Source organism: Galeopterus variegatus, unplaced genomic scaffold (assembly GCF_000696425.1).
Source record: "Galeopterus variegatus unplaced genomic scaffold, G_variegatus-3.0.2 Scaffold5724, whole genome shotgun sequence".
In the NCBI taxonomy this organism is placed as follows: domain Eukaryota; kingdom Metazoa; phylum Chordata; class Mammalia; order Dermoptera; family Cynocephalidae; genus Galeopterus; species Galeopterus variegatus.
Genome location: NW_007731835.1, coordinates 46,160 through 67,348, shown reverse-complemented (window position 1 = coordinate 67,348; position 21,189 = coordinate 46,160). Strand labels below are relative to the sequence as shown.

At 32.9% G+C, this 21,189-nt stretch overlaps 1 protein-coding gene across 1 annotated transcript in view; it reads left to right on the top strand.

Moving 5' to 3' along the window:
• Positions 1-20,953, top strand: part of OPA1 (optic atrophy 1 (autosomal dominant)) — a gene marked incomplete at its 5' end in the record, with an annotated part of 96,090 nt that extends 75,137 nt beyond the window's left edge. The window contains 2 exons of the mRNA XM_008589883.1: positions 17,107-17,176; positions 19,374-20,953. Coding sequence (XP_008588105.1) covers positions 17,107-17,171 — 65 coding nt within the window. The remainder of the gene's footprint in view (positions 1-17,106; positions 17,177-19,373) is intronic.
• Between the last annotated feature and the right edge of the window lie 236 nt (positions 20,954-21,189).

Sequence of the window (21,189 nt, the reverse complement as noted above, 5' to 3'; positions counted from 1 at the left end):
TGCGCTCACTGGCTGAGCGTGGTGCAGACCACACCGTGCTGAGGGTTGTGATCCCCTTACCGGTAAAAAAAAAAAATAATGCTTGTGATTGGTGCTTCTGTTTGAGCCTATCTTATTACAAGTTTCTCTTATTTCAGCTTCATGAAACAATGTATTTTTCCTTTCAGTGGGTACTTAAATTTGCTATAAGTTTTCTGATATCTAAAAGAAAGCAGATGCTAAGTAGAAAGATCTTCAGATCTGAAAACAGTTTCTAAGCTGAATTCACATCACTACAATAGAATCACTAAGATATCCAAAAGAAACCAGGCAGGTTTTTCTTTTTTCTAGCCTGTGCCTAAGCAGTGCGCTTTCCTCTTGCCATCCACCCTTTATCATCTCTTTCTCTCACTCTAGTTATCTGAGCTCTTCGGTGCTTTCTCTTTTCCTTTTTCTCTTCCTTTAAATATTCCTTTTTAAAAAAATACACCTCGTTTTTTATGTCCATTATCTGTCACTTTTCTTTTAGTTTTTTCATACCAGTTTGGCAGTATAGTTATGTTTGTGCTAACATAGATCTGTGCTCAAATCTGAACTGCCAATTACTAGCTGTGTTATCTTAGACTGGGATTCTCCCAAAGCCTTAGCTTCTTTGTTTGTAAAATGACTACTATGATGGTTATTTCACAGGATTGTTACGAGAATTACTTCAACAAGCATTTGGAAGTCCTTGGTTCATAATTTTGTACTAAATTAGTAATGTTACAGGAACAGGTGTGTCACTGTTGCAGTATATACAAATATATTTCTTTTGTCTCCCTCAGGATATAATTGTTAGAAAGTGAACTACTTCAATAGATTTTACTAGTATATACATTTTTAAGTGATTGAAAAACAATAAGGGTCTTTTCTCATGTTTTATAATAGAGCTGGTGTTACCTCATCATGCTTCACTCCCAAATCAAATATTTGAAGAAAGTGGATTACTACCTCATGTGTATACACTATCAAATCAAGTATTATATTCTCCTGGTGGTTTTCCTGAGAAAGTAGTCATATGACTCCCTTGAAATGATTTACTACTTTTGTACATATAAAATTAGAGTGGTGGTAATGTACCAAAGAATGTCCTTGGAAGCAAGGATTTCACCAGTGACTTAGCTTCATCAGTCACTAAAGGAGATGAGCCATGACTTGGTCTGTTAGTTGAAAAAGAGTCTTGAGAATGCCTTTTCCTTGCCGTTTATCTTTTATCTAGCACTTGGGAATGTGGTCATGGATCCTGTCAACCAGAAAACTTTCAACACTTAACAATTACTACTGTATTAGAAAGATCAAAGTTTATAGTATAGCATGTTCAATTAGAACATAGTGTGTTGGTTAATAGAGTTTGGAGAAAGGGAGCCAGTGAAGAGTTTTTGTTATAATTTCAGAATAGTACAGGGTATTGTAGAGATTGTGAAATTTTGATGTATTCCTATTTTTTGTGTCTTCAACTTGTCTGATTTTAAAACATTTCATTACTTTAGAGATTCACTAACTGGTTGTCTTTTAAGATGAGTACATAAGAAGTAGTACATTGTTCTCTCACATTCTCGAGAGGATATACCATGTTCACTATTGAAATGAAGCTAGAGTTAGGAAGATCAAAGACATGAAAGAGGAGTGCACCTGTTCTTGTTACAGGAGACTCATGGGAAGAGGAGTCATATGTAGAAACCAGGATTCTTTGGAGATATGGTGGGTTCCTTAGCTAGAGCAGGGAAAGGAAAAGATGAGCCTGGGGCATCTGAGGGTGTAGAAAGAAGTGCTTAAAGGATGATGGGGACATGTCAAGTGGACACAGAAGTCCTCTTGAGGCTCCAACTGGCCAAACCTGGAACAATTTGAGCATCAAAATAAACAAACTGTAACTCAGTGAATGAAATAGGAATTCATGAATTGGTAATTACGTAAGTACAGAAAATACTAATTAAGAGAGAGAAAAGAGTAACTTTGCAGTGGAGAAGCCTGGCAATCACCACCTTAATCAAGTGACCGTGGTTAATATTATCAGTAATGGTCAAATCAAAACCATGTATCCCTTAAAGAATGTAATGAAAAGAACCCAGCATTACTTCTAGGATATTCTTACCAAAGATGTATAACTTAAATCCTACCATAACAACACATCACACAACCCCAAATTAAGGCACAGTCTACAAAATAACTAGCCTGTAATCTTCAAATGTATCAAGATCATGAACAACATAAGACTGAAAAACTGTTCTAGGTTGAAAGAGACTAAAGAACATGAAAACTAAATGCAGTTTGTGGTCGTGGCTGGATCTTTTTGCTCTGAAGGATGTTAATGGGACAGTCAGTGAAACTTCAGTGGTATCTAAGGGTTTTATGGTAATAATAGATCAATGTTAATTTTAAAATTTTTATTGTTAAATTGGAATTATTTAGGGAAATATTCTTATAGCTAATACACAATAGAATTTGGGGGGATGATGGGACATGATGACAGTAAATATTTCAGGAAAAGTATGTTCTTTTTAGTGTTCTTGCAGGTCTTCTGTAAGTTTGAAATTGCTTTCACATAAAAGGGTAAAAAAAATAAAGGTTTAATTTTGTTTTTATAACATAATAGATCAAGGTCATGTGAAAATACTTTAGAGAAAACAAGACTTTCGAAAACATGATCTCTGAAGATGTCACAAGACTGAATTGAATTAGCTCATGGACAGTTTAGTGAGATATGCAGCTCATCTTTCCACCTTGATTCCTTATTTGCACTTATCTACCCACATTTAGGTCTATCCAATGTTTAAATATTCCCATTACAACCTTCATGAAATTCTTTCAATTTTGTAGAAAGTTTAATTCAAAGGATTTTTTAAAATAGATATTTAAATACAGTGTCAACTTAGATGAAATCTATCTGTATTACCAGCATCATTTTTAGTAATGTGTCCAATCTGTTTATTAAAATAGTAATTTAAAGTACTTTCTTTGGAGAGGCAAAGATTGGTATATTATGACTCAATTCAACATTGTTCTTTCTATTATGATCTACTTTTTTTTTTTCAAAAGATGACCGGTAAGGGGATCTTAACCCTTGACTTGGTGTTGTCAGCACCACTCTCTCCCAAGTGAGCCAACCAGCCATCCCTATATAGGGATCCGAACCTGTGGCCTTGGTGTTGTCAGCACCACACTCTCCCAAGTGAGCCACGGGCCGGCCCTATGATCTCTTTTTTTTATGATTGTCATCATATAAAATAAATAAGAGTGTTAACATTTCACAGACTTGTTGGATTTTGTTTCCTACCCCATCCCACTTTGGAAACGGTATCTAGGCATTTGTAACAATTGCTGGTAGTGTTTGTTGCTAAGTTTCATCAGTAGAGCATGAAATTCTGTTAACTAGGTTATTGTGAGGTTTTGGACCTTTATATAAATTGCTTGGAATTTACAACTTAGGTTTCTTTAATCTTGTTCACTAAAGCCCTAATTATACTTTTTACTCTCTGTGTACATAATCAGAGAGTTGTCAATACCCAGGAATTAAAGGGGCGTTGCCAGTCGTTTAGACTGCTTTTTCTAAGATCGAAGAAATCTTTTCCTCATTTTATAATAAATTCTTTTTCATTTTTGTGTCAAAACTTGAAAGTGTTTATGAAGGTGAATCAGTATTGAGTGCTTTTCCCATTCCAGATAATCCACAACCTTTTAAGATAAGTACAGTTATTTTTCTCATTTTACAGATGTAGAAATGGAGGCTTAGAAACATATAGGTCGTAGTAAGTGTCTCTTAACTACTGTGCCAAACTAATTTGGTTACAAAAAAATCCTCAAGCCTCGGAAATATAATTACATAAAATTCTCCTTTATTTTGGGAAGCTTCCGTAGTTAACATTGTCCTTCACAGGGTGGGTCAGAAAGACATACATATTAGTACTGCTCCTGCTGATGAGAATCATTAACATCCCATGAACTTCCTAAAATATAAAAACTGCAATTTAAACTTTAAACTATATGAAAACTTTGAGGGAACATCTGGGTAAAGGAACACTAAAGTGTATGTAAAGCCACTAACCAGATTAAAGGAAGCTAATTTTCTTTCTATGACTTGTAAACATGTCTCCAAGTATACTCTGTCAAATTCCACTATTGTTAAGCATATAAAAGTTGCCCAAAATTCAGTTTTTCCGTGTGGTTGTGTTTATACTTAGAGTCTAAAATCCAGCTATAACAAATACAGAATCTTTAATTGGGTATAATGGCTATTATTCTAAGCTGAGGCTTTTTGTTGAACTAGATTGGGATTATTTATATGTTTTCTAATAAGTTTTTTGCATTCATATTTCTCTACTTGATGTGAGCAGAAGATACACTTTAGTGAAATCTGAATACTTCAAAGCTGTATCTCGTTTACCAACAAAATGTGAAAACAGTGGAAAATTCCTTTAGTTGGGCTATCATTGTACAGTCTTTTATTAATGGTATAGCTTGATACCCTTAATGTTAAAAACAGTATAGTTTAAAGAGGCCAGTAAATTAGAATTTTCCAATATCCTCAGCTTCTTTTCACCCACAGTTAATTTGCTCTGCTGACTCCCTACACGAGGTGGCAACAGCTGGCCTTTTTACTAGAGCTCCAAGGGATTAGAGAGTAGGAATCACAGCAGCATGCTCAGCCTCTTGCCTCTGTTGACTATTCTTTATTGTTTGATGCCTGAGCATCTCCCAGACAGCAAGCGATTGTTTCTTGAAACTTAAAGTTGTTTCTCTTGGGAGTATACAATGCTATTGGGGCTTGTCTTTGTGTTTCTTCACTTTCCCAATCTCTTATCCTCCATCCTATGCTTTCTCTTGATAATTAGAAAGGAGCAAAGATACAACCTTTATATCTTAGTCTGCATGAGATTTTTTGACTCTAAAACTTAGAAATATAGACTACAGATGGAAGTTTCTTTTTTCTCTGAGTTAACAGCTATTCAGTAACAAAGCATTTTTTTATAATGAAAACTGTTCTTCATAATATTATTTAATGAGAGAAAACAAATGGATTAGTGCATTTTTGAAATTACGTTCATTAAAAAGGAGCAGCAACAGAATGATCTAATTAATACTGCCATTTTTTAAAGCTAAGATTAGAAGAGAAATGTACCATAGCTGCTTAAATCTAAAAGGATTATTTTGCTTACTCTAAAACATAACTCTAATGTATTGGATGGTTATATGAATATCTTCATGCCATGTTCAAACTCTAGTAAAAAATAGTCTGAACATAGCTAAATGGAACCCTGAGTCAGCCAGAATTATTTTATTCTTCTACATTTAGAAAATGAAAGTGTCAAGATATCTTTGAATTTAATTTCCATTGGTTACTTCACATTCCTAAACTTCTCTTATACCAGCCATATCCATGAAGGTCATTATGGATGAGAATAGTGGCCCTGAGGTGATGTGAGACTGAAAATCATTCTAGAAAGATTATTATACTCAGAATTTAGAACTTAAAATAGTACAAAGGAAAGTTATATATTTAAAACTGTTTTTCCAAAGATGGGGCTCTAGCATCTATTTTGACAAGGCTCCATAGGTGATTCTTGCCATCTGCCATCACCACCTACCCACATGCCCCTGAACTGGTATTCCAGAGAGTTCTTTCTGTTCACAGAAAGACAATTTGTCATTTTATTAATTTGGATAAAATCAACACATATCTTATTTTGCGTACTGAGGGAATTTTTAGAAGGGCAAAAAAATCATAATCACAAGGAACAGATTAAGTATCCTGCAAAGAAAGCATGAACTGTAAGGACCATAATGCCTGTAGCATTACTTATATTTCAGTTGCTGTGTTTCTTTGGCCCACCAAGTATAAGATCCCAATCCTGTTTTATCTCTCCTATCTCTCAGCACATCTCTAAGCAGTCTCTTATTTATTTCTTATGTCTCTCACTGTGCCTTCTTCCGGATCACTATTTCTTGAATCTAAACCAGTATTTTTCTTCCTAACTGCTTATTTACCTTCCTTCAGTGATTAAAAACCTTACTCCAGGTACGTCTAGTGTTGTTTAATTGAACAGAATACAGGCTTCCCACTATAGGCAACTATAGGAAGAGAGTGAAAAATTATTTTTCTTCGAGTCTGCATAGATGAAGTAGGCTCTACTTGGTGTTGTAGCAAAAAAAAAAGTGAAAGACAGAGTTGACACAAAGAATAAAGTAATCCTCAGGGAGAGTCTTCTGTGTTAAAGAAGTTATTTACACACTGAATTCCACATGATGAGGCCCAACTAGTGTGCTTTCCAAGTTATTGATGAGAAAATCCAGACTCAAAATGGGGCTTTTAGAATGAAGCACATTTTTCATGGCCTAAGTCTTTCTTTTAAAATCACCATTGAAGGATATTGATAAATTAGTACAAGATTAAAAGGATATTTACTTCTCAGTAATGTTATACAGACTACTGGTATTCAACACTTTACTAGCAAATATATTCTTTTTGCTTTAAACTCAGGTTTTAAGTGAAAAAAAAACTGAAGTTTTAAAAGAAAGAATAATGACAAGAAAGCTCAATGATTTATGGATTGAATTTGCCATTTATTGTTTTAAAGTAGGTTTTATTTATGTGCTATTGTGAAAATATTCTTATCTATTCAAAAAACTAGTGTACATATTTAAAACTAGAAGTTATGCTGGGTTTTTTTCTTTTCTAACACTGTTTACCTTTTCTTCATTGAGAGAGATTAGAATGAAATATCTTTGAAGTTGGGATTAAACCTTCTTTTGTTTTTGTTTCTTAATTGTTATGTTTTCGTATATTCTCCATTTCTGAGGTGGAAAAACTAGAATCTAGTAAATGAAAACTGAATCTAATCACCAAACAATCCGTTGGCCTATACAACATATATAGAAAATAAAATTAAGCAAGATATGAGTAAATTTTTTAAAGGGGAGAGAAATTTTGAAGGATTGGTGGATTGACACATGCTAAACCAGTAACCTCTTTGAAGTGCAGTTCTCAGGGTAGTTGGAGAGGTGTGTTAAGGGCAAAGGGAATTTTGATTTTTTACTATTTTATACATTTCTAAACTTTTTTCTCCCCAATGAGCACAATTTAAAATTACGTAGAAATTTTATAATCTTCGTTATGTTATTCATGGAATTTACAAGGCTAATACATGATATGCTTGACCTTAAAAGTGACAGATATTTTCCCAAATAACCTCCTCGTGGTTGTGATTCCAAGAGACATGTCATGGAACCACATAGTAATTGCTCATCATACCATCATCCTTAGTGGTTGGGAGTCACATTAAATTCTTCTCATTTCCTGTAACTACCTTTAGAGCTCTTTTATCTATTCCCTACTTTTAGTATTTTGACTTGTAGAAAGAAGTTTGCTAGTTTTACTAAATTCAGTTAAATCTCCTTTCTAGGCCAAGAGTTAAAGTCTTTTCATCTGTAGTCTCCTTTTAATGGAATCACTTCATACTCTTAAGTGACATGTACAGACCTGTATTTAGATAGATCTTTACCAAGTAGACTACCAGAATTTTAGGGGGTTTTTGTCTGTCTGTCTGTTTGTTTTAACATTCTTTTTATTATCACAGAACTAGTACATATGCATTGTGGAAAATTAGAAAATATAAATGGCAAAATTTTAAAAAATAATTTGTCACCACACAGAGAAATCAGTGTGACATTGTAGTTTAACAAAATTTGGAGTATAGTCCTAGGGGCATAATTTCTGGAACACATTTTTCATGAAGAGCTCTTAGGTTGGCTCCCTCTTATACTCCCACATCTTCATTTCTAATTTTTATCTACCAGAATGGGCTAAATTTCTCATCCTTTTCTTCATATAAACTTATTTCAACAGTGTTCATTAAGAGGAATAAGCAGCATTAGTAAAAGTTAAATCTGTAGTACCAGTTACTCTGTATAGTTCAAGTATTCCAGAGACCATTTTATAGCATAACATGTACTAAAAATCACTCTCCTTTGAGAGTTAATCCCCCGCCTATATTCGGGACCCTGGCCTTCCTATGTGTGCTTGTGTCTTCTTTATGTCTTTCCTTCCTTCTTTCTTGAAAAATGCTCAAGTCATTCTCATCTTAAAACTAGTGGATTGATCATTCCATGCAGTCTAGCTACTTTTGATCTTGATTCTCTTTTACACAGGAAAAGTCTTTGAATGTTTGCCTGCTGCCTCTACTTTTAACCATCCCTCACTTCTTAACTTCATAATCTTTTATTCTCACTTGTACTGAAATTGTTTTTTCCAAGATTACTAAAAGTTAAGAGAAAACAATAATTCAGGCAAGCATCAGTAACAGAAAATATTCCCATGTAACTCACCATTTGGTACTTTAGAATCCATATCCTGCTTGAAACTCTCATAACTGTCCCTCACATCTTTATAGTGCTTTACAGTTTACAAAACTTGATATGTTTGTCCGTTTATGTCTTGTAAAGTCATATGAGGCATGTAAGATATTATCCCCATTGTTTAGATGTGGAAATTGATGTTCATTGAGGTAAATTATTTAGCCAGTTACATAAATATTTATGGCAAAGTTAGGGCTAACAATATTTGTTAGAGATAGAGATAATTCTTTGTAGAATTGTTTTGGTATTTTGTTCATCTTTAGTCTCTGGATTTCTGTTTGTGGGTGACAATAGATAACCGAGTTAATATAATTTGGCTTTCTTTTTGGTATTATTTTAAGTATGTGTTAGTTTTAGAGCCTACTCTCCTAGTGAAAGTAATCATCAAGAATCTGAATGAGTTTGTCTCCTAAAGAGGTACGAAATGGTTTCATTCCTCAAAAAAGTTAATTTAGGTTTATAAATCTATGTATTTTCTCATTGCTGTTTGAATTTTGTGATTTTACTTTTCTACAGAAAAAAAGAAATTGTGATTTAAAACCTAAAGGTGATTTTTTAAATGTAATGAATATGTGAAATGAATTCTGAAGTTATTTTCATTTTTCTGAGCCTGATTCTGACTTATGGAACCAATATTATTAATGATGCTTTCTTACATAGTTAATGTGATACATAACAGAACTTGCGAGATCAGCCTAACAGAATACCTGTTCTCCTTTTGATAAGTTTAATAATACTTTGTTCTAATGCAACATCTTATTTAAGAGGTATGACTTGTATTTTATTTTTACTTTTCATCTCATTTGAAAAGGAAAATTTTCAATTGAAAGTGATTGAAAGTCATTTCATAACTTTATTGAAATCTGCAATTTTTAATTCCATATTTTTCATAAATTTTTAGCTCGTTTCATAAATAAAAATTACATTCTCCAATCTTATGTTATTTTCCTTTACTTTAAAAAAGTACATTAATGAGCTGACTGTTTAAGAATCATTCTCATGATTCATTCTTCTGTTACGCCTCCTATTTAAAGCTTCAGCACTGAAGGTCTTTTGACAAACCAATATTTATAACAGTTTGACAGCAGGATGAGGAACAGCGTTTGTCTTTGTAACAGCTTGAAGAAAGACCCTTTCCAGGACCCAGTCATGCAGTTACAATCTTGACCTCTTTCTTATGCTGGGAACATACATACAGCAGCACCTCCCCTGTGTTTTCTTGTCCCATTGACTGTCCATTCACTTCCCATCTGTTTTTCAATCTTAAAGGAACAGAAGGGGCCCTTTTCTTATAAATCTGTCTTTGCAGGTGATAAATGATGTTCTATCTCTTTAAGGGCTGCCTGGGTGGTTTCCTTTTCTTAAAATATTTCTACTTTTCCTAACAAAATTCATTGTAAGATATACTTTTAAGAATAAGAGTAAAATAGAAAAGAAAAAACTAATGAATTTTTTTTTGTAAAGCATTTTTAATTGATTGAGACATTTTATTGATCTTTTTTAGTCTTCTCAATTAATTGCATAAATCACATTTTTAAAACTGTATTTATATTTAGGTTTTTCATTGGGGGCAAAACAGATGTATTAATTTTGAAATGGTGTATTTTAACCTTTTTTTTTTTTTTTTTGAGAAAATAAAGCAATATATTATTGATGAGTTAGCATATAAAATAAATTTTACAGTTTTTTTGCCATGATTTGAGTTGACCGATATAATTAATATGGAACATTTTACATATTGGATGCAAAATAAATTCACAGTAGATGATTGTAATCATATAATAGAATCTGTCTAACTTTTGCAATTGTAAAGATGATAATGAATTTCATAAAAATTTATCATTTTTACTTCTGTTGCTGAAAATAAATAGGAATACATATTTAAGTTGCTGGGTTTTCCAGGAATTGAGCTGAAATAAAAATAATTTATTTTGGGCCGGCCCGGTGGCGCACTGGAGAGTGCGCCGCTTGGGAGTGCATCGGCGCTCCCACCGAGGGTTCGGATCCCGTGTGGAGACTGGTTCCCGCTCACTGGCTGAGCGTGGTGTGGGCGCAACACCGAGGGTTGCGATCCCATTACTGGTCAGTAAAAAAGACAAAAAGGAAAAAAGTAATAATAATAATTTATTTTTTCTCTTATGCAGAAAAATTTTTAGAAGGTTACATGTGACAGATATTGCTCCCCTGCCCTGCAGAATGTTCTTGAATTTCTGATTTAAAAAGCATTACAAGCATAAGAAGATCACTTTTAGAATTTTATGGTGTATTGTGTGAATCAGCCAGCTGATTCACACAATACACCATATCTTCTACACACCAAGTATATCTTCTGCAAACTAGCTTGTTAGTTTATTAATGCCATGGCCTATGCCAAATAGGGTTTGAAACAGCTTACAAAAATGTATTCTATGCAAAAGATAAAAATACTTAAGTGAAAGAGTTGGGTAGAAGGAAAGGGAAAATCCCGCCAAGTGAAATAAAGTGAACCTTGGGATAAAATCAGAACCCCTCAAAATACATGCTGAAGGGTTCTATAAACTTTGCTAGAGGTAAACTGCAAATTTAGCCATGAGCTTCCTAGTGGCCAATGTAAAATGGAAAGCAAAGTTGATTATATGATTCATGGTGGCCATCAGACAACACACAGTTGCTTAGGAAAAGCATAGGCATTTCCACCATTCACACCTGAGAGAAATTTCTCACATCAGTCTTCTTAAAGCAGACAGAGTTAGATGATATAATGAATCAGATGAGTACATATAATCATGAATGATTTAATAGGGCTCTTTATTAATGTTAATAAATATAGGCTGGTAACATAAGCAATTCTAGGGGAAATCAAAATGATGCAGTTCAAATACATAGCTATTTGGTTTGGCTTATCTAAAGATGAAATATATAGTATTGGGAGAAATAGATGAATTATATAGCCCTCATACAATCTTCCATAAGTATTTTTTATTTTTGCAGCTCAGCCTTTTAGTATCAGGAAGCTAAAAGTTCAAGGTTTCACACATTGACATTGACAAGCACGTGGACTGGCACTACTCTTTGTTGTTAGTTAAAGCAGATCCATAATCATTAATAATTAGTTGAGCTGTAATTAGGGTTGCCATTCACCTATGAAAGTTGAAGGGTCTGACAAGTGTAAAATCCTCAATATAAGGCTATTCCATGTTCATCCACACTGAAGTCCTTTAGGGAATAGGCTTCAAAATATATAAAAGGTGTCTGAAGAGGTTTTGATTGCATTAGCCAATAGGATCCTGGTAGAAATGCTTATGTTAAGGGCCGGCCCGGTGGCGCACTGGAGAGTGCGCCGCTTGGGAGCGCAGTGGCGCTCCCGCCGAGGGTTCGGATCCCATATAGAGACCGGTCCGCTCACTGGTTGAGCGCGGTGTGGGCACGACACCGAGGGTTGCAATCCCGTTGCCGGTCATGAAAAAAGACCAAAAAAAAGGAAAAAAAGAAAAAGAAATACTTATGTTAAAAGAATTATTTTTAAAAAAACAAAACTAAATTTCTCACAAGTCGCTATTGAACTATTTATATATTTAGCAGACATAAGTTGTAATTTACCTCAGAAACTTTTTAAGGACAGCTTTCTTTCTAAATCATATTGTTTTGAGGTCATAAAATAGCAAATTTTTTTATAATCATCTTTAAGGTTTGAATTAAGTATTGGTTAAGTCAGATCACTCAACAGTGAATGAATGAACAATGAATAAATATCTGTGGGTATCTATGACATAGCAAATACTTTGCTAGGCTGAGTGATTTTAAATGATAGACTTTTTAAAAAGTAGATAATTCCTGCAAGTAGTCTCTGTAGTTCCCCACATTGATTCTTAGAAAACAAGTATTATAGAAATGATCTTTCCAAAATGAATTACGTATCCCCATAAGAACAATTTTATAATTAGTGATTACATTTTTTACCAGAAGATTAACATGAAATAAATAAAAAGATACTAAGAAATAAACAAAAAGTGGATAAAGTTTAAGATGACACAATTAGAAGCAAGTAATCAATTAGAATGGTATATTTAATTCCTAAGTTTTAAAGTAATGTGGGCTTTTAATTCTTCTGGACAAATTCCCTCATTTTATAGATAGGTAAACTAGGACTATGACTTGCCCACAGTTATAAGCAAAATACCACATTATCATATACCTTATAAAGTATACATTACATTGTGTTTCTCCTTTATAAAAATCATGTAAAATAACCGCCTCATTGATTATTAGAGATGTTAGACCATGCAGTCCTCATTTTTTTATCAAACATTCCTTTCATTATTGTATATTCTTGTGAAGTCCATGTTTTAAAACACCTTGTCTATAATAATACACTTACTTTTTTTAAAATTAGAAACATATAGCTACCAGTTACAGCCCCAAATCAGCCTAAATAAACAGTTGGTAGGATAATGGATGTAATTCTAGCCCAAAGACTTCCATTTGAATTTTTGAAATAATGGAAATAACCCAGCCTTCACACAACCCAGAATTCTAGGAACCCTAGCTTTGAAAGTACTGTACCAGTCTTAAACAGCTCTCCAGGACATAAGAATTGATGCCTCCTTCTGTAACAAGCAGAAGTATTCTGTTTGTCTTTATCAGTAAGTCTGTTTAAAAATAATCATGCCTAATTCTAGGAAAAAAACTATAGGGCCAAAATTCAGAAGTTAAGTGCTAGATTTAGCTATATACTTCTGACTATAAAGTCAGTGCACCCTTTCATCACCTGTAAAAGATGCACATTTTGTTTTCTAAGATTAAATCTAAGATTTTGACTGACATTTTGAGAATCTTGACGGTGGTCTCTTGTTCACCTTTTTTTCTTTCCTTGTTTCCCCATACCCTAGATTCCTTTAAATGAAGGGCACTTACATAGTGTAACTGTCTAATAAAACATACATTACATAATAAGATGTGTTCCTTTTATTTTCAGTCCTTTAGTGAATAGCTTTTTACAAAAGAATCTCACCTTCAAGGTGTCCTAAAGCTTGGTACAAAGTGCTTATGCAGCATGTTATAAAACAGTTCTGTTAAGGTACATTTGGATCTTTGGATATGTGGTTTGCTTAAAGTACACTGCATTAGTAAGTGAACCTCTTGTTTCTTCATGCTTTTTTTAAAAACATCACAAGTTGTAAAAGATTTATTTCAGTGCATGTGGTAGTGTTTTGTGTGTGGTTCTTTATTCCTAAACAGTTCTGTTAAGGTACATTTGGATCTTTGGATATGTGGTTTGCTTAAAGTACACTGCATGAGTAAGTGAACCTCTTATTTCTTCATGCTTTTTTTAAAAACATCACAAGTTGTAAAAGATTTATTTCAGTGCATGTGGTAGTGTTTTGTGTGTGGTTCTTTATTCCTATTCTGAACTGTTGTTTACTACTGAAGTGAACCTTTTCACAGGTTTGGCCTTTTGGTATTCACAGTGTATTCAAAACCTAATTACAGATTAGTCTATATTTGAGACTTTTAGAACAAGTATCAGAAGCCCCAAAAAGAAAATGAAAGTAGCAGTATTATTTCATGTGGAGATAAAGAGACCCAAAACTTGAATGGGTGTCAAGTCATCTGAAGAAAAGAAAAAAAAGAGAAGGAACTTCATTCACTGAGACTGATGATTATGAGTTGGGGATTATGGGAATATTCATGACTCAATCAAGAAGCACAATGAATTAATGTTTGAAGTAGCTCATCTTTTAAGTAAACATTGGATAAATGGAAAATAGACTCAGTATTCACTATATGTAGAATTGACTATTTCTGTGTAACAGAAATAGCAGTTTGTTAATCTCTTCCTGAGTTGGTTTAATTTATCAAGTAAATCACACATTTTATAAGAATTCTCTAGTTATGAATATTTAATTCAAATATTTAATAGAAAAGGGAGTTTGCTTTATAATTATCCATGCTGATCTATACATACATATCTGTGAAAAAGCAGTTTCTAATGGTGAAATAGTTAAACACAGTTAGATTTTGGAATTTGAAAGTACTGTAATACTGGGGCATTACAGGAACTGTTTGTTCTGTTCCCTGTTTTATCAAAATATGTCTTATTTCACATAAAAGGTAATACTTGAAACAAACCGACTTTGTCATAATTTAGAGTTAGCATATGGTAGCAGATGTAGTATGTGTTTCTGAATCAGGAATGTGGACAGTGCTAACCCTCCAGGCTTTAATGGCCTCCTTCTTAGCAGTGATACCTGCAGGGTCATATGAGGATCACATGAAATGTCAGATTTGAAAACACTCAAAACAGTAGACACTTCATAGACTTAGAGAATAGGCAAGGAATGCTTCTCAAACGAAGGATATCATCAGTGTCACCAATATCACTCCATCAAGTGTGTTATATAAGTATGAAAGAACAAACAAAACAATGAATGTTTCTAAGTTAGATCACAGTTGCTCTTTTCTCTTTTAACATTTACCTCCATTCTCCCTCCACACCCCCGTCCCCATTACTTCATAGTAACTTACTTTGGTGCCCTTAATCATTGCTGAGGTTTAAGGTGTAGTGGTACTATGTTCTGATATTCTAATTATGAAATATTTTGTAAAAGCATAGCTTTTAAAGAGAAATTTGGCAATTTTCCATTCTGTGGTTTTCATATTAAAATAAATATTCCTTTTATTTTCATTTAGAAAAAAATTGCTTACCCCTTAGTTTTAGAAAAATTTGACTTTCATTTAGGCCTTACAGAGTTAGACACCTTCATCAGAGTGCCTCTTGATATCTTTCAATACAAATAGATCTTGCTCTGAACAGTCTCTTGTGAGTGAACATGACTACCATGCTCCTGCAGATAGTCTGTCCAGTTGAGGATGGAGGTCATTGATAGGACAAAAGGGTGGATAGAGCTGGCTCTGCAGCTGCCCTTTTGTACTCAAATTGTGTATCAAATGGAATTGGATTTCCTCTGTTCATACAGTATAGCTTACCCAAGTAGAAATATTTCTCATTGAAATTTTTAGAGGAGCTGCTGAGGCTCTAAACCCCTGCTTGAGATTTCCATGTGTTGTGCTGTTTAAGTTAAAAGACCCATTCATTTCCAAAATTCTTTAAGACAGATTAGGAAACTGTTTTCTCCTACCCTCCCCCCTTTTTAAAAATTTCTTCAGCTGATGAACTTATGTGAAACTCTAAATAGTTATTGAAAGAAATAGTCTAAGCTGTTTCTAAGCAACTAGATGAATTAATTTTAAAACTAAGAATGAGGCCTTATTTTGGTAAAGCAGGTATGTTTACTGGTTTGACTGCTGTTTAAGAAATGCAAGTCAGCCTACCAAAAAATACAGACTTACCTAAGAAATGGATTGAGGTTATTTTTTTCTAGTTTCTATAGTTTGATTTTATATGTAAGGTCTTAATGCTGTCTTTCTGATAAATATTATCATATTTTTTCAATAAATAGTTTGATTAAAACAGTAGAGTTTTTTCCTCCACAGATTTTTCATTAGTCTCAATCTAATACCAAGAATTAGAAGTGTTAAATTACTGAAAAAATAATATGAAAACATTATGTTCTTTATATGTATATAAAGGCTTTTATAGGCTTTGTTGAGATCCTGAAAAGCTAATAAGAATTCATAAAAGGACAGTTTTTCCACTAAAGTTGCTTTGTTGTTAAAAAGGATATTATATCTTCAATTGCAGGTTATTTACTTTTAAATGTAAAAGATACAACTGTTGAATATTAAATGCATCTTATATGATTTTCCTATAAATAGAAAGTAGAATGCTTGCCAGTTTTGCCTCTAGTTCACTAGCTTTGAACCAGTCAACTCACTTAATTGATAATTCCCACTGATATATTAAATTGTGTTAAAAGGACAAATACATTCATTATCATTCTTACTATAATTTATCTTTTAGAGGTATGATTAAGTTAGCAATGAAGGAGTATAAGTCATGATTTTTCCACTTTTAATAGAAGATTGGCATGTACCGTAAATAGTTCATATTTGTGGAAGAAGTTTACATTTCAGAGAGAAATTATAGATTTTATTTGGAGGTCTAAAAGCATGAAAACCTAGAATCAAATAAGTAATGTAAATCTGCCTTTAGTAGCTTTGGTGTTTTTAAACTTTTCTTTCTTCATACGTAGCTGGAAAAGTGCTTTTTTATATGTATTTTTTAAATATTATTGCCCTTATCATGTTGTTGCAAATATTTCACACAGTTTCCTTTATCTTTTAATTGTATGGCATTTTGAGATATAGATTGTACAATTTAATGTGGCCATATTGGTTGATCTTTTTCTTTGTGGTTCCTCCTGTTACTGTATACATAAAAAGTCATTTCCCATGTAAGGCCAGTTAAATACCCACCTGTATTTTCTTTTAATTTTTTAAAGTAGTTTCGTTGTTTTACATTTTCTTCTGTTCCAGGCATTGCTGACTGAGTCCTTGGGCTTCAGAAAACCTGGGAATTCCTTAAAATTCTATACATAATTGTACATTTATCTATACATGCTTTTTTTATGTAAACGTCCATAAATTTTATTAGATTCTCAAAAGGGTCTGTCACAACTCTCCTCTTCTCCCTTCCAAAAAATGGCATAGAGCTACTACTGTAACCTAGCTGAAATTTATTTGGGTATAAGATGGTATGGTAAGACTCTAATTTTTTCCCTTTTCCCCAGTACTTAAAGAAGTATATCAAACCATTTAGTAAATAATTATTTTTCTGATTTATATTTTTATCTCCAGAGAAAGTTAGAGAAATTCAAGAAAAACTTGATGCTTTCATTGAAGCTCTTCATCAGGAGAAATAAATTAAGTGAGTAAAAATTCTCTTACTGCATTGGTACTGACAAAATGCAAAATTTATATTTTAAACTTATCTTAATAGTTTATCATTCTTCTTAACTATATCTTGCTTGCTCCTCATGATATAATAATTTTTTATGGCATGTATCCTTGAAACTAGCTTCTGAATTTCATATGTATAATGTTCCTTTGAATAACTTGATTACTTCTGGCTGAACTAAAAATATCCTCTGGTACTTACTTTAAACAGAACTACAGTGAACAAAAAGCTAAGATATTTTATAATATGCAGATGACCCTTATCTTCTGGATGTAAAAATTGAACTGTAGTTGTCATTATTTTATTCCTCGTTGTTCATAGTCTATGGATAGTTATGTATATGTTAAATATTCAACCTGCAAATCTTTTTATTTATTTGGCTTGATTAAAAATTTTAATTATTATTCTTAATCTTATTCTCTTCAGTTTAAAACCATTTAAAGCCTTTCTCTTGTTTAAAATAATTGATATAGCCTTAAAATTTAGTTCTTTCCTTAATGTGTTGTCCCTCTCATCTGATTCTACAGTCTGGCATTATAAGCATGTTCCTAATAAAATATATATTTAAGGACTTCCCTTAGTAGCATAGTTAATTTTTAGTTATTGCACAAGAATTATAATCAGTAAGTCATTTCCTTTTATTGAAGAAGTTGAGAAAAGAAAAATGCTATAATTAAGCCATTACCAATTTAAAATAGTTCATCACTTTATCTGTGAGCCTTACCCTAAAGGCAGCTTGAAGAACAGCATGGTCAGAAATGTAAGGAGTAGAAATGTGAAAGTTTCCTTCCCTAGCCGTACTCAGTTCAGTCAGTTCACAAAAGGCCCTTAAACCAAACTACCTATTCCCCTCTACTGTAGGGGAAATATATTTGAGAAGCAAGCTAGAAAAGGAAGCACAACTTAGGTCCTACATCGTCATTCACAACAGTAAGTACATCAGCAGTGAATGAGAATGCAGGAAGCTGAAAACCTTAGAGTAATCCTTTGTTATACTGTTGTGTTTGTTTCTACGTATTTGTTACTTTGTTTTGTTTGCTTCTGTATATACAAAAACACATAATCATATTTAACACAAACCAAAATAATTTTGGTGTTTTTAACGTGTTTCTGTATTTGTAAATGTCTTCTATGTCTTTAATGTATGAAAAAAAAATTTTTAATCCATAAAGTGTCACAATGTTATCCTAGTCATGATAGCTAACTATGAATAGTTACTCTTAGAAATAAACATTTTTAGTATGTTCTCGATTTGAATGTTCTCCTCTTTAGCACCAGAGTTTACATGACATATTTGTTTACAGATGTGGCTTTTGGGAAAAAAATTCATGGAAGCCACAGAAACCCTATTAAAAAATAAGGTATATTTCTAGTTTTTTAATGAAATGAGGAAGCCCAAAGCTGTATAATAGTGTCTCTCCCTTAACTTTGTCAGTGACATCTAGAGTTGCTATTGCAAAAGTGTGTCTCAAGAGCAAGCCAGGGTAGTCCTAAGAGCTAGGTTGTGATGATATTTGTGCATGGCAAGGCCTTGCACATTAGGAAACCATCCCAATTTTCCTTGTTTCCTACCTGTCTATAGACTCTAAGGCCTTTCCCAGCCCTAGTGATTTGTGACTCTGTGAACTGTTACAAAATATCTGTGACTTGGACAGATGATCTATTTTGTATCCTGCAGATCCATTAAAAAAATAAATCTGGCAAAATGTTAGGCTTGCTTCATTCTGACTACTTTATAAAAGTTGCCAAGCATCTTAAAGAATAGTTTCTCAATTATAGTTTTAATCTGTGCAGAGTTTCTCAGCCTGATAGTTTTGCTTTTTAAAAAAAGTTTTAATTAATTATAGTTCTAATATTTGATGAAGACGTGTATAACAATGTAGAATAACATAGCCATATACAGATTCTTCTCTACCAGTCAATTTTAATGTTTATAACTCTTGTCCTGTAAGAAATGAAATCCAGTATATTTTTTTATTCATATATCATGTTTGATAAAATCATGCTAACATTATGGTAGGTGATATTCTAAATAATTGTAATAAGACTAGCAAACTTAAGCAGTTAAGCTTCAATATTTTTATGATCGTGCAGTAATAAAGTCTATTTGGAAATTTTGCATTTGTCTCTCCAGACCTAAATTTATCAAATGGGTTTATTTTTACAGAATCCTACTTTTAACGTAATCGCTTCTGCATACATCTGAAGAAGAAAACTTCAAAGTTTTTTGTCCTGCCTCTTTTTCTTCTGCTATTACACCTTTCTAAACATACAATAAAGTCATGGGATAACAATAATTTTTGCGTGTTACAAACGCTTTAAACTTCAGCTGCCTTTTGAATGGAAGAACAGTGGAAATGGCATTAACATCCTATTTTATCGTATTGAAGTGACGAAGAGGGATAATATGATGGATATGGCCATTAGGTTCAGTCCTTGAAGATAAGAAACTTGCTCTCTACTTGTTGTCTCATTTGTGGTGACACTAGTTTAATTTATTAACTGATGTTACTCAATGTCAGTTTCTTTTCCAGAAATATAATGCCATGTGTTTTGAAATAAAGCTTAGAGTGATTTTTATAAAGTTATTGACGTACATAAAATTATGGTAGCCCACTTGGTCATAGTCTGTATCTGTAATGTTCTATAACCTGGAACTATTTGGTCATGATAATTTAGTTTCTATTTACCACATGAAAGAAAACTGGCTAACAGATGAATGCCTCAAGTTAGGTTAATTTGGATTATAACAAGTCAGTGTACATTCAGTGAAAGAAATTTCAACCCTTTATTGCACAGCTTAGAAATTTGCCTTGAAAGCTAGGTCAGTAGCAGTTTAGCTATTTGATTCAGTTTGTGTTTTTACACTCTGTATCCATTTGAAATTAATTTGTTTTGAAAGTTGTATACTTAAGTTAGGCTTTCTGTTAATGGTGGAGGCTTTTGGGTTTTTTTTTGTTTGTTTTTTTTTTTTCCTGTTGACAGAGCCTTTGGATTATCACACAGGATGGGAAGACTAAGGATAATTGATTGACTAATTTCATTTAGAATACTGTCACATATTTCAACCAGGCATCAGGAAAAGACTTTCTTTCATAAGACTATTTTAACTAGAAATTATCTCAACAATTAGAATAATGTTGACTATCCCCCTCTTAGCTGAATATATATATATTTTTAATTTTAAGTTTAATTCATTGCAGTTAAATTACAATAATACCCTCGCAACATTTTCATGTGTTTTATATAAATATTTTTGTATTGGCTAGAGGACTTGAAAGCGAAGAAATGTGTCATTTTTTATTTTAAAAATACTACCTTTTCACAAGCCTTTATTATGCTAATAAAATGCCCATTGTGTGACAGTTTTTACTTTGCAGTTTACTTAACTTTATAGTTTTCTTGGAATTGTTTTTTTGGTAACAATTCCTTTGCCATCCCTTACTTTTTTTTTTTTTAAACATTAGTACATTCTTCATGTGTTTCCTCAAGATCTGATACTTAATATACGAGGTTGGAGGATATCACAAAATATTTCAGAAACTGGGAATTCAGTAAATATTTGTTTTATACTGTTGGGTAAGAAAAATAGATTCAGTTTTAAGCAAGTATTAGCAGTATACATTGTTATTTGGTAGATGAGTAATCAAGGGAACTTTTGTGTTTCTTTGAGGTCTAGGGAGAGTAGTGAACAGAAAGAGAGTAGAGCTCCATAATGTTCTGTACGAAAATTAGGAAATGACCTCACTGGTTAAACCCCGCTAACCAGTGCTGGTGGGTAGGTAAACCCCCTCACTGAAGCAGACATCATGCAATATTAATATTTTTTCTTTTATAAAACATAACCATTGCAACTACACATTACTTCTAAAGAAAAAAAAGAAATAGGAACTGTATTTATTTCTGTGAACTATGGGTAGGAAAAAACACCCTTAGCAGTATTTGCACGGATTTCTCCCAAGCAAAAGGCTGATGTTAGTCAG